Here is a 14174-nt window from a genome sequence, read left to right as displayed (position 1 = left end):
TCCACATATCTGATGGGCCCATCAACCTCATTACCAGCATTTACGCACCAACCCTGTACTCTTCTCAAGAAGTGAAGGACGAGTTATACAACCAGCTTTTGTCCATCACTAGTCAGATTCCTAGATAGGAACAGCTATTGCTGCTTGGCAATTTTAATGCGAGAGTGGTTGCTGATCATGACTCCTGGCCTTCATGTCTAGGACACTACGGATTTGGTAAAATGAACAAGAATGGGCAACGACTCCGACAGCTGTGCACCTATCATGACCTTTTGTATTACCAATTTCTTCTTCCAGACGAAGCCCCAACCCAGGGTGTCGTGAAGACATCCTTGATCAAACCACCGGCACTACTTGGACTTGATCATTATGAGACACTCTCATCTCAAAAGTGTTCTTCTGACATGTACCTACCATTGTGCTAACTGCAATACTGACCACTCCTTAGTCTGTTGCAAGGTCTGGCTCCAGCCAAAGAACTATCATTCCAAACCAGCAGGGAAGCCTCATATTGACACCAGCAAGATAACGCAAACGAGTTGCACACATCACACATCAGCAAACGAGTTGCAAGGTCTCACCTTAAATAGGCATCCGTGCTTGATTCTCTCTTGCAAAGTATCCAGAGTTGCTATGTGGCCACACATAATTCCTAACCTGGAGAAGACAAAATACAATAGCAAGCCAAACTGAAGAAGCAACAATAAATAAATAAGATGATAAAAATGACAGCACCCAGCACAACACAATATCATACCCATCCTACTGAACCAACCATTTGTGGCACTCCGGATTTTTATGGTCCAGATCCACGGCAATACTCGCCAACTCTTTACCTAAAAGGCAAATAAACAAAAACTAGTGTTTTTACACAATTATTTTGTTTCTCAAGGTCATTTTGTGAATGTTTAGAAACAAAAAGGAATCACCTGTTATGACCACAGAACCAGACTATCAACTTTCATAAACTTGGCTAGGCAAAGGCTCTTGTGGAATTACATGCAGATACAAAATATATAGAAAATGCAAGCAGAAAAACAATACGCTGCAACAAATCAACAAGAAAGATAATGATATGATTGGTTGTGGTGCAGAAGCAAGTCTGATGGCGATTGGCTGGGGTGAGGCCATTTATTTTAAGGCGATCGTGTGCCGTTCTAAGTTTTGCTGTACCGAGACATTGTGCATAAGACTGAAGTTTCACAAATTATAAAAATCAAAATTATTGTGAACTATTTATAATTGATTGCTCTCATAGAAAATAACAATGTTAATCATCATTACCAGACTGTTTTCAGTCCACTGCAGGATGAATGTTTGGAGGGGAGGGGGGTATTGGCATACTCGCCACACTTTCCGTCAGGACAGGAACGAGTTGGCAAGGGCGTTTGTGCAGAAATTTGTAATTTGTTTGGGTTGTCGACAACAACTTGCCTATTCTTTGTAAAATACACCATGGGGTCTTTAATGTCCACCACCAACCAGTGCTAGCAGATGGGTCCTCCGGCTTAAAGCCCTCCTAATTGATGCAGCATATACTGATATTTTGCCCTGGATGAGAAACACCAGGGTGACAGTTTATAGTTAGTGATTGAGATTCAAACCCAGGCTATACAGCTCAAAGATGAATGCACATACCACTAAGCTATCCTGTTAGCCTTCACATTGTTATATTACATACCAGATATATATCTTCTTCTTCTTTCGGCTGCTCCTGTTAGGGGTCGCCACAGCGGATCATCATGATGATCCGCATAGTGATTTGGCACGTTTTACACCGGATGCCCTTCCTGACGCAACCCTGGTCGCCTCTTGCGACACAGGGATCTGGTACACCTATTTTAACGGGGGTATACACCGGCCCAGTACACTGGTACTCATTTTGCCGACCTCGGAAGGATGACAGGCTGAGTCAACCCCCTGGTGTATTAATTCAGTGGCCCAACGGGGCTTGAACTCACGACCTTTTGGATCCCAAGCCGCTGCCCTAACCACTGCGCCAACACCAGGCTATATATATATATATTGTTGTGGTTACCAGATTCGCAAACCACCATTCAGGTCCCTTAGGTGAGGTATCTCGGTAAGTGCATGTGTAGTTAGGCCCAAACCCGTTGTCTAGTGGGAATACATGTCATTTATACGTGCTGCGACTCTTCAGGATAGCCGTTTTTCTTTTACTATCTTTATTTTGGACCAACCGCCATGATTACCACCACAACCACAACATCAACCACCAACCACAACGCCGCTTCACCACAACCGCCACGACCTTCACGTCACACCTCGCAACCGTAGCATCGCCACCGTTCTTGCCCCGCTGTGGGTACCGGTGTTGGACTCGTGCAGGGCGCACGTCGAACAGCGTGTACAAAATCACGGATTTTGTGCTTCAAAAACGGATCAAAAACGACACACGCCCACTTTTTGCCGTCCAATCGGTGAGCGAGGGGCGATTTGGCCCCGCCTCCAGAACGATCGATATATGCAAATTTGTGGATCAAAAAGCCTTCACGCCCACTTTTTCTCGGGCCAATGGGGAGCGAGGTGAAAGGTCAAAGGGAGGGGGTCAAAGGCGAAGCTACGGGGGGATAAAAGGACGGTGTTCGTCAGTCAGCAGAACGAGAAGGAGTCGGAACGGAGAGAAGAGTGTGGAAGTCTGGAGCCCGAAGCCTGCAGTAGCTGGAGAAGCTGAAGAGAGTCGAACGAGGGGAGCCCAAAGAAGAGTCCAGGGTGGAGAGTCCAGAGGCGGAGAGGCGGCAGCGGCGAAGGCAGACGAGGGGGTGCTCGCGTCGGTGCCAGGAGCTGCACGCCCGAGGGAGGCCGGCAGCGCGACCTGGCCGAGGTGGAGACGCACACCAGGGATAATAAAGATCCTCTATACCCCGAGCATCAGCAACCCCCTCCTGTTTCCCCCCGCGCTGAGATAGTGCGACCAAGGGGGCCCCTTTTCCCACCCCCTGCCAGGCACTGTCCGCGAGGCCCGCGGAGTGAGGCGCCATCGCCGCTCCGCGTCTCATCACCAGACGGGTAGGCGCGACCCGGTCTCGGCCTCAGGCCCGCCTCATCCTTGAGGGTATTTCTTTTCCTTGGTTTTGGGTATGTGTTGTCGGCGCCGTCTGTGAAGTAGAATTGTATAAGTGTTGCCGTGTGCTCGGTAGTCGGTATTAGCTCTGCACTGTGTTTTCACTTTTATATTTGCTTTTTGTGTAAATGGAAGTGTGTTTTCTTTTTTTGTGTGCATTTGGTGGAATTGTATTTGTGTGCTTCCCGTGTGCCGCGAATAAATGTGCTTTATTGTTGAACTGTTCTCCCGCTTCGCTTCGTCTTTTCCCCCATTGAACCCTCATCTTGCTTCACGTAAAGGGTTGGTAGTGGGCTGAATACGCCCGATAATTAATCGAACCGTCGAGGTCGACGATAACACCGCTCGGTTATTCTGATAGTACGGAACGGGTCGCTTAAGTGGCCCGTGTCCGAAGTCGACCTGCGGCGAGGTGCGATCGCCCGGTCTACCCTCCGCGTGGGTACTTAGGTAGGTCGAATTTGGCGAGCAACCCTATCCCACGCGGGGGCTGATTGGCTCGATCGCGGTGAGACCGAAAGGTCCACCCGTGACTGGTTCCCGGCGTTAGTCCGAGAGGGTCACGACTGGATTGTCCGTCCGGTGGGCGACGTGCCGCAATTCGAGTTACGTGGCCGTCAGCACGCCGGCGGGCGCGAATCCGCAACAATATATATATATATATATATATATATATATATATATATATATATATATATATATATATATATATATATATATATTAATTTTTATAGCGAGTTATATTCTTGTCACAAAGCAATTTATTTTTCCCTAAAAGGTCTATAAATTAAAATAAATAAATAAATGAAACCTCACAGACCAGTATACGCATGCTGTTTCTTGTCTAGCTGATCCACAGCCAGTTCCAGCAGGTCGGAATGTGCCCGTGCCATCCGCCACAAGAGTTCAGCGCTGTCACCATGCTTGGAATAAAACAACAACTCTAATAATATTGAAGCCTCCCCTTCCCTCCAAACAACTTCATTAAAGAACAGACTTCAAGCAAGCAAACAAAGATGGCAAAGCCAAAACCAAAACATCAACAAAAAAACACAAATCCAAGTCATCAAACCTTGAGTCGTTCATGTTGCAAGAGCTGCATTGCTTGCCGTTTCTCTTCGGGCGTGCGGCCATGCAGGACATCCGTCTCCGTTAATATACGAGACAAGTTAGTCTCAGATTCCGAAGGTGACAAGATGCTGTCATCATCACTACTTCCACTCTCGAATGAACAAAACTCATCATCCGATTCATTGCGAGCAGTGTTGTAACTGGTGAAAAATGACAATTAAATTGAAAAATTAATACACTCAGGGTTATTCCAATTGTTCAGCAACATCCTTAAGCTACCATTGTCCTTGCTCACCAAAGTATTATTTTTGCAAAACATCAGATATGCTTTATCCTTGAACATCTTCTTTCGTATGCAGCACAAGGCTGCAGGATAGCATCATTGGCTGAGGTTGTGGCTGTGCCGCTGACGCAATGCCCTCTGTGGATGAGGGAAGGAATTTATTTGTTCAGGATGCTGGTGATAACTCGCATACTCTTCACGAAGGACACCGTGGGATCTTTATAGTCTACCAACTAACGCCAGCAGACGGGATGCCCAGTTTCTTTTGTTCCTCAACTCTTTTGTTCCTCTTTTTTCCAATTTGTTTAATTGCCCTCCAGCGGATGCACTCTTCCTTCCTGGGTTCAAGCAAACTGTGCACCACCATCTCATGTCATCCTCTATCCCAAACCATGATATTTTTCTCCTCCCGTTAGCTCCACCTAACCTAATGGTCTTGCATGCAGGTTACTTCACCCCTCTCACCCACCCACTATGCCTCACCAGAGGTGTTGTGGTGCTGGAGCACACCCACCACTGGCATCTCGATCCATCCAGAACGGAGTTTTGCTCCACCACAGTTTAAAAAAAGAAAAACAACAACAAAAATACCCACGTTCACGATTGGTTGTTGTTGCATCATCATGGCCGAATAATCGGGGTCAAAGCTTATCCCGAAGCCTGGATACGTCAATACATTGTACACTTTGTGCCGGGAGCGAAATTGTAACAATACAGGTGAAGGGCAACACCGACCCGTATGAATTGCCCAATACAGTATGGTCCAGAAGCGAGACAAACTTTCTCACCATTATATATGTAATGTTTACGAAAAAGCATTGACACCATGGAAGACGTGAAGGCATGGAAAACTCTGGATGCCGACAACGAGTTGAAATCTGGGTGGATCAGTGATGTGCCTGTTCTTGTGAAGAATGTATCAGGATCAATGTGTCATCACGTTGTATCATTGCATGAGCAAATGGAGGCCTATAATACATCAATGGCACAGACTCATGTTGGCAGAGCAGATGATCACGACATTATATACAGTACGTTAACATCATGCCTATCTGGCTCTGCCATCTCCTTCAATACTCGAGGATGTATATTTGGCCCCAAGGCTTCATCTTCTTTCGCCAATTCCAAGAAAGACACCATTCTAACTTATGTGAAAGACAAGTAAAGAACTAATGCCGGCAAATGGGACGCCCAGTTTAACGTCCATCTGAGGGACGGCACTCACATTGATGAATGGCCTTGGAGACCACTGGGATGACAGATTATAGCTGGGTTGGGATTCAAACCCAGGATAGACAGCTTAGAGGCGAGTATGCGTACCACTAGGCTATCCTGTCACCACATGGTACTAAATAAATAAAGAAAACTTAAACTTCTCTTAATTTTTTTTAATTACATAGTGTTGTTGATAAAATGGCAGTTAAAGAGTAGAGACTAATTGATCTGACTTTTTCTTAAAAGGGGATACTCAATTGTGAGATTAAGTGTGTGTGTGTGTGTGTGTGTGTGTGTGTGTGTGTGTGTGTGTGTGTGTGTGTGTGTGTGTGTGTGTGTGTGTGTGTGTGTGTGTGTGTGTGTGTGTGTGTGTGTGTGTGTGTGTTAACTGTTAAGCCTTTGTTTATCATGGTTGTTGTTGTTTGGTATGCAGCAAGTGGCTGCATCATTTTCTGCAAGTGTGGCTGTGCCACTGATGCAGTGCCCCTGTTTCCAGTAAGCTGGTACTCATTTTTCCGACCTTGGAAGGATGACGGGCTGAGACAACCCACCTGGTGTTATTTAATGGCACGACAGGAGCTTGAACTCAAGACCCGAAGATCTTAAGCTAGCCACATTAACCGTGAAACCAACACCAGGCTTTTTGTCATGGAAAAACATGTGTATTTAACTTATCACTCATTTTGGAGACTCGAATGGTTCGTGTCATGATAAAACTTGATGGGATAGTAGATCTGGTGATGACGTCACGACCCACATTTTTGCAGGGCTCCGACATCCCCAAATTTGGCACGACACCACTGCTCCTCTCTCTCTCTCTCTCTTCTCTTTCCCTGTTCGATTCCCTTGCTCGATTTGTCCAACTCGAGCCACATTACTCCAATGGCAGTAAGTAACATCTTTACCTTCTGTCACCTCCCTCTTCCACATACCTTGAATTAGTGTACAAAAAAAAAACAAAAAAACACACATTGTATTAAAGTGTGTTTTAAAACAGATTGAATAGTGTTTATGTAAGCAAGTGAAATAATAAATAAATAAACAAACAAATTAATTAATATTCTACATGACTGCGAAAGTTTTACTGCTCAGAGGTTCAAAACTATACCAAAAGAATAAATAAATAAAAACAATAGCAACAACAACAAAAAAAAAATCAAAACTATACCAACAAAATGAATGCACAGACAACAATCACCAAACAGAAAAGGTGGGGGAAAAAAATTACACAAATCGATCATGTGTTTTATTTCATACATTAATTAGTATTTCGATACATGCAAATTAAATGTATTCGTTACATATTATTTACGTTAAAATTGGACATTTTTTGCAACTTTTCAAACGGTTTGTCACTGCCACGCATTCATTTTACTGAAAACACCCAAAGTTAGTTGTGAACCATCCATCCATCCATGGGGACCATACTCTGTGCAGAGCGTTGGTGCCGCCGAAGCAGTCTCCTTGGCTATTGGGCACAATCCTGGACGGGTCGCCACTCCGACACACGATACCAATAAGCTGGTACTCATTTTGCCGACCTCGGAAGGATGGCAGGCAGAGTCAACCCCACCTGGTACTAATTCAACAGCCAAGCAGGATTTGAACTCAGGATCCTAGGATCCCAAATCCACCACCATCACCATTTCGCCAACACCAGGCATTGAAGTTGTGAACCACAAAAGTAGCAAATCATTCACAAATGTCATATTAAACTTTAACCTCTTTACAACAATGAGTGGAACTCAAAAATATTCGCTGACAAGTAATACTGAAGTGATTGAGATACGAACGACAAGCACGTCGACTACATCCAGGGGGGGCTTCGGGTGAAACAAGTCAAACGCTATAAAGTGTCGATCTGCTTCTTACAATTCTTCTTTTGTGTGGAGGACCGAGCTGTTGGTAGTGCAGCATCAAAACAATACAATACAATACAATGAAGCACGGTTGCTTCGCTGATGCAGTGCCCCCTGTATTTTAATAATGGCAGCAATATGCAGTTTGTTAAGGGTGCCGGCGATAAATTGCCTACTCTTCGTCGAAAGACACCGTGGGATCTTTAACTCCCCAGGACAACCCAGCTTAACTTAACATGGATAGGACACCCATCTTAACGTCTGTCCGTAGATCTGCTCATTAAGAGCAACTGAACTTCACATTGTTTTTAGAAAAATACCATCAGTAAGTAAAAAAGCTTCTGTTTCCCCCACTTCATGACACCTACAAACACCGTGCCAATCAATGCTTTTCAATTGCTGTACAAATGTTGACTTGTCCTTGTAATTATCCACATGCTTTTTGAAAAGAGATGGGGGGAAGGGGGGCGGGCGAGGTATTGTATTCAGTTGTCCGTCTGTCTGTCCATCCGTCATGCTATCTCCTCCTCAACAGTTATGCATAAATTCACCAATGTTGGTAGTTGGGATCACCACATGGCCCGAAGGTGCAAAAGCAGATCATTTTGGCTCCACCCCCTCTGGCGGGATCAAAGGGTCAAATACCAAGAAATGCAATTACGGACACATTTTCAACATTTTAAAATGAAACTTTATACATGCAATAAACATTGGGGGACCCGTTAAATATGTAACGATTTTTTTGATTTGACTCCGGGTTTACGCCACAGGGGGTGGAGACTTGGGGCCACAGGGGTCAAAATGGGGGAAAAAAAAATTCAACTCAAAATTTGATATTGGCTTATTCCTAGTGGAACTTTTTGCCATCGCTCAACTCTGCTTTAGGTGGGAAACATGAGAATTTGTGATGGGACATCATCAACGTCGCTCTAGTTATACTACTTCATTTCTATGTGGAGAAGCAACAATATTTTCATTGTTCGGGTGTGAGAAACAATAATAATAATTACAGTGAAGTCGATGGCACGCCATCGCAAATAGCACGCTTCCCACCAACAGATAAAAAGTTGAAAGATAGCAAAAAAAAAAAAGATTCACCAGGAATGACCCAACTTCGAATCTTGAGTTAAAAAATAAATTCCACCCATTTTGACCCCTGTGACCCTGTCTCCACCCCCTGCGACACAAACTGGGAGTGGGTCAAATCTAAAAATTAAATAAAATCGGTACACATTTCATGCGACCCCAATGTTGATTGCATATATAAAGTTTCATTTTAAAATGTTTTAAAATGTGCTCATCATTGCATTTTTTGGTACTTGACCTTTTGACCACACCCTAAGAAGCAGGGCCAAAATGACACTGCTCTTGCACCTTCTTTCCATGTGTTGATCATAATTCCCAAGTTTGGTGAATTTCCGCCAAACCGTTTAGGAGGAGATAGTGTGACGGACAGACAGAGACGATTAAAATATCTCCTCATTTCTTCCAAAAAAAAGCATGGAGATAACAACAGTAACTTTAGATGGGCTGACAGGATGGTCTAGGCCCAAGAGGTGTACACACCTACCACTAAACTGTCTAGCCTGGGTTTGAATCCCGACCCAGCGAGAAACTGTCATCCCGGTGTTTCACGGGCAGGGCGATTAATCAACGTGTGCTGTTCCTCGGATGGACGTTAAAACTGCGCGTCCTCTCTGCCGGCATCGATCGGTGGGCGTGAAAGATCTTCACAGTGTCCTTCTTGAGGAGTAAACGAGCTATCACCGGCACCATGAACAAATTCCAAATTCCTGCCAAAATCCTTGCTTTCGGTGGGGCTACTTAGTCGAACGCCAGGCCTGGCCAGCCGGTTCATGAAAGACCAAGGTGAAAAACTTCCCCTGGCCAAACCCACAAGAAAGTGGGAATAACTGTGGCCATTAAAGAAGAATAAGTAACATTAGGTGAGAATAACAGCTCACAAGCTTATAGCTGCATTTGTTTATAATTTAATTATTATTTACAATTATTATTTTCTTTTCCCGCCCCTCTTGTCTCATGCCTCCTTGCTGTGAGTTGTGTGTTAGCTCTCATACGAGCCTCGACCAAGGTATACAAAAAAAAAAGAAAAAAAAAAGATCAAGGCTCATTGAAGAGTGAGGTGACTGAGGGCACGAACTGAAAATTAAACAGCGAGACATTGGTTGTACACAATAAGGAGACAGACACAGAGAGACAGAGAGAGAAAAAAACACATTTACCTGCAAATATGAACCTGTAAATACTTCATGTACTTGGTATTTCTGGAAAGTACAGTAAAAGCCAATTGGTGAGTCCGATTGCAGTCGCTCATCTACAATATATAAAAGGAACTCGGTTTCTGTACGCCTGCATTTGTCTGTCCATCCACAATTGTCCTATAGGGGATACCACTAATCAAGCTCAATGTGCAAACAGTATGAAACGGAAGATGAAGAAGGAATCTGAAGAAGTAAAGAGCAAGGATGGAGTCATCAGGAGGAACCTGGAGAGGATTCGGGTTTCATCCGCGACACCACTACCCTCAAACCCATCCAGGCACAGCCAAGCGAGCCTTACAGAAAAAAAATTTCTGCAATAATTCACTTCTCCTTAGAGAGATAGATAAAGACAGAGGAGAGTAGAGAGTAAAAGATAAAAGAGAAGAAAAAGCAAGAATGAGAATGAATAAAGAGAATTGTGGGGGAAAAAAAAAAAAAGAGAAAGAAAGAAGTGTGAAAGCAATAAAGAACAAAGATGTCAGGAAGAACCTGGATGGACAGATTTCAGCAGTTACTCCCCAGGCTCAAACGTGGCATCATGTTCAAGCTCCCAGCGGTCCGTCAGCGGGGAAGCACAGTCCACACAGCATCAGGATGTGGTACAAACATAATGAAACGGAAGACCAAGTTGAGCAAGGTGAGGATAGATGGGCCGGTTTCAATTTACATTGATCAAGAAACAAATTAATACAAAAAACTCTTTCTTCTCCATCTTCTTCATGTATATTAACAGCGCGTCTCATATCGATTAAACTTTTCTTTTTTTTTCAACATTTCCATTCTATTCATAATCGCCCAATCAAACAGCATTTCCAATTATACACCGCCTTTTAAAACATCACAAAGCGGGTTGATCGACTTGGATATAATAAATTTCATGGTATGTCGGAAAAACAACTGGACCTTGACAGCTTTAAATAACTTGGCTGAATTTTCATGGAACTATTGGAATTGAAATGCCATTGTCACTTCCTTGGCAGGCTCAAAACAAGTTTTCAAAGTGAACCAAACTTGATGTGGGGTGGCATGGTACCATCAGCTCAGATGTTTGAGAAAACAGTAATGATAGCCAATTAAAAGCGCCCTTAGTTGAAAAGTTACACGATAAGTCTATTCCACCCGTATCAGGAAACTACATAGAAAAGGACAAAGAACTGTGCCAAGTTTCGCTGGCACAGGACCATTCTGTCATGTGGTTTGGGGGGAGGGGGGGGAGGGGAGTAAAAACAACCTTTTTTGACACCCTCATATACGATTGTGGAAAATGAAACACTTAAAAAAAAAGGGAAACAAAAGTTTTTATGGACTCGGGGATGGGCAAATGGATAGTCCGAGCCAGGAAGGATGTGATCAAAATTATATTTTTGAAGGTTAACACATCAATACAACGAGAGCGTTCATAGAACACGATGACCCCACAAAATGTGATTTTAGATCACTAATCCCTGTTGATTTTTAAAATCGCTAACGAAAAAAAAAGAAGATTTGAACAATCTTTTTTTCAAAAAAAAGCAAACAGAAGTTTACTGAAGCAGTCCAGAAGCAGTCTGGAATACCACGCTTAGACACCACCCCCAGTGAACCTTTATTTAAAATAGAAATGCTAAAACAACTAGAGGTTCTTGGGAGTGTGTACCTGGGGGAGTGTTCAAGTATATAATGAAGTTTAAATAAAATAAAGATTGTAAAAGTCGTATAAATAAATTAATTCCGGAATTTACCGCCATTTTCCACAGTGTCGATAACATCACCTTATCCACCACATTACATTAATTATATTTATTCATGGCTGTTGTATGTGTCCTTTATGACATCCTTAAAAACAGAAAGTTTCCTGCGTGGAATGATTTTCGTTTTTGTTTGTTCAAAAGATAACATTTAATTTAAAAAACAATTTGTTCCTTGTTCATGAACTAATAAAACAGACAGATAGACATGAACCAATTGCTTAACCATGCTTTTCACTTCACGTACAAGGATTAAAAACAAACAAAAAAAAATAGCGAAGTTTATGGCACGCCATTGCAAATCCCTCCACTTTCCACCTTAAACAATGTTGAAAGATGGCAAAAAGTTCCACCAGGAACGACCAAATATCGAATATAAAGTGAAATCGTTTTTCCCGTTTTGACACCTGTGACCCTAAATTCCACCGAGCCACGAACCAGGGGTCAAATCAAAAATAAATCGTTCCATATTTCATGCATCCCTCAATGTTGATTGCATGTACAAAGTTATATTTAAAAAAAAAATATATATATATATATATATAAATATAATGTGCCCGTAATTGCATGTTTTTTTATTTTTGGTATTTCACTTTTAGACCCTGCCCCAGGGGGTGGAGCCAAAAATAGTACTGCTCTCGAACCTTCGTGCCATTTGATGATCATAACTACCAAATTTAGTGAATTTCTGCCCAACCGGTTTGGACATAGTGTACCAGACGGACAGACACAGACAGATGGAGCCAATTACAATATTCCCACCCCCCCCCCCATTTCTTTCAAAAAGCGTGTGAATAATAATAATAATAATAATAATAATAATAATAATAATAATAATTTGACATTTGATTAATGATTTAATCAAATGTAAAAGAGCAAGTTTGTTGCTGAAGTAGTCTCTTGGAGAGGGTTATACTGCGTGGTTCGCCATTGCCTTCCCAGGAGCCAGTCAAAAGAAAGAATTTGGAATTTGTACCAGGGTGTTGGTGATAACTAGCCTACTCTCCATGAAAGACACCATGGGATCTTTAACGTCCACAAATACCCGCAATGCCGGCAGACGGGTTCAGATTAACGTCCTGCCGATGGACGGCGCGCACATTGACGCCTTGCCCTGTATGCGAAACACCAGGGTGATGGAGACCAAGTCAGTTGACCATTTTATTAGAAAAGATACATTTTTTTGTAAGTGTGGAATGGTTTTGTATCTAAAACGTTTGGCAAATTATTTGCCGTTGAAAAGAAAATTGATGCAAAACACTTCAACTGCTGTTGTTTTGACATTTAAATCCTGGCTTTTTACAACACACAGAAGCCTGGTGTTGGCTTAGTGGTTAGGGTGGTGGCTTGGGATCCGAGGGTCCTGAGTTCAACCCCCTTGGGCCGCTGAATTAATACACCAGGAGGTTGACTCAGCCTGTCATCCTTCCGAGGTCGGCGAAATGAGTACCAGTGTACTGGTAAGGGGGACACTGCATCAGCGGCATAGCCACGTCCCAACCAATGGTGCAACCAGCAGCCACAGGCAGCACTCGACAGAGAGACAACACAGAAACTGTTCCACCTCAGAAATTCCAAAGAGCATAACATACAGGCCAATGGAAGGAACCAAATCCTCCTCAACCTCATCCGGTGCAACACCTTCCTCAACCTCAACCAGCAAAACCCCTCAACCTCATCCAGCAAAACCCCCTCGACCTCATCCAGCAAAACCCCCTCGACCTCATCCAGCAAAACCCCCTCGACCTCATCCAGCAAAACCCCCTCGACCTCATCCAGCAAAGCCCCCTCGACCTCATCCAGCAAAACCCCCTCGACCTCATCCAGCAAAACCTTCTCAATCTCATCCAGCAAAACCTTCTCAACCTCATCCAGCAAAACCCCTCAACTTCATCCGGTGCAACACCCTACTCAACCTCATCCAGCAAAACTTCCTCGACCTCATCCAGCAAAACCCCCTCAACCTCATCCAGCAAAACCCCTCAACCTCATCCGGTGCAACACCCGACTCAACCTCATCCAGCAAAACTTCCTCGACCTCATCCAGTAAAACCCCCTCAACCTCATCCAGCAAAACCCCTCAACCTCATGCAGCTAAACCCCTCAACCTCATCTGGTACAACACCCTACTCAACCTCATCCAGCAAAACTTCCTCGACCTCATCCAGTAAAACCCCCTCAACCTCATCCAGCAAAACTTCCTCGACCTCATCCAGTAAAACCCCCTCAACCTCATCCAGCAAAACTTCCTCGACCTCATCCAGTAAAACCCCCTCAACCTCATCCAGTAAAACCCCCTCAACCTCATCCAGCAAAACGCCTGAACCTGAACCAGCAAAACCCCTCAACCTCATCCAGCAAAACCCGCCAGCCTCATCCAGCAAGACCCCTCAACCTCATCCGGTACAACACCCTACTCAACCTCATCCAGCAACACTTCCTCGACCTCATCCACTAAAACCTCCTCAACCTCATGCAGTAAACCGCCCTCAACCTCATCCAGCAAAACCCCTCAACCTCATGCAGCAAAACCCCTCAACCTCATCCAGCAAAACCCCTCAACCTCATCCAGCAAAACCCTCAACCTCATCCGGTACAACACCCTACCCAACCTCATCCAGCAAAACTTCCTCGACCTCATCCAGTAAAACC

At 43.9% G+C, this 14174-nt stretch overlaps 1 protein-coding gene across 5 annotated transcripts in view; it reads right to left on the bottom strand.

The window, feature by feature from the left end:
* LOC147012093 (regulator of microtubule dynamics protein 3-like) overlaps positions 1-14174 on the bottom strand; it is a 33259-nt gene that overhangs the window by 17544 nt on the left and 1541 nt on the right. For 4 of the 5 annotated variants that reach the window (XM_085858332.1, XM_085858333.1, XM_085858335.1 and 1 more), the window contains exons 2-5: positions 4158-4356; positions 3906-4008; positions 776-836; positions 582-657 (exon numbers count right to left, since the gene is read on the bottom strand). In XM_085858332.1, the coding sequence (XP_085714458.1) occupies positions 582-657; positions 776-836; positions 3906-4008; positions 4158-4356 (439 nt within the window). Of the gene's footprint in view, positions 1-581; positions 658-775; positions 837-3905; positions 4009-4157; positions 4357-6411; positions 6753-14174 lie in introns of those variants that run through there. The other variant, XM_085858334.1, reaches the window with a different exon arrangement.

The sequence above is a fragment of the Eptatretus burgeri genome, chromosome 15, assembly GCF_056783735.1.
Source record: "Eptatretus burgeri isolate ZD-2024b chromosome 15, Ebu_testis_v1, whole genome shotgun sequence".
Classification (NCBI taxonomy): domain Eukaryota; kingdom Metazoa; phylum Chordata; class Myxini; order Myxiniformes; family Myxinidae; genus Eptatretus; species Eptatretus burgeri.
Note: the sequence above shows the minus strand (reverse complement) of the source record. Positions and strands in the feature narration are given on the sequence as shown.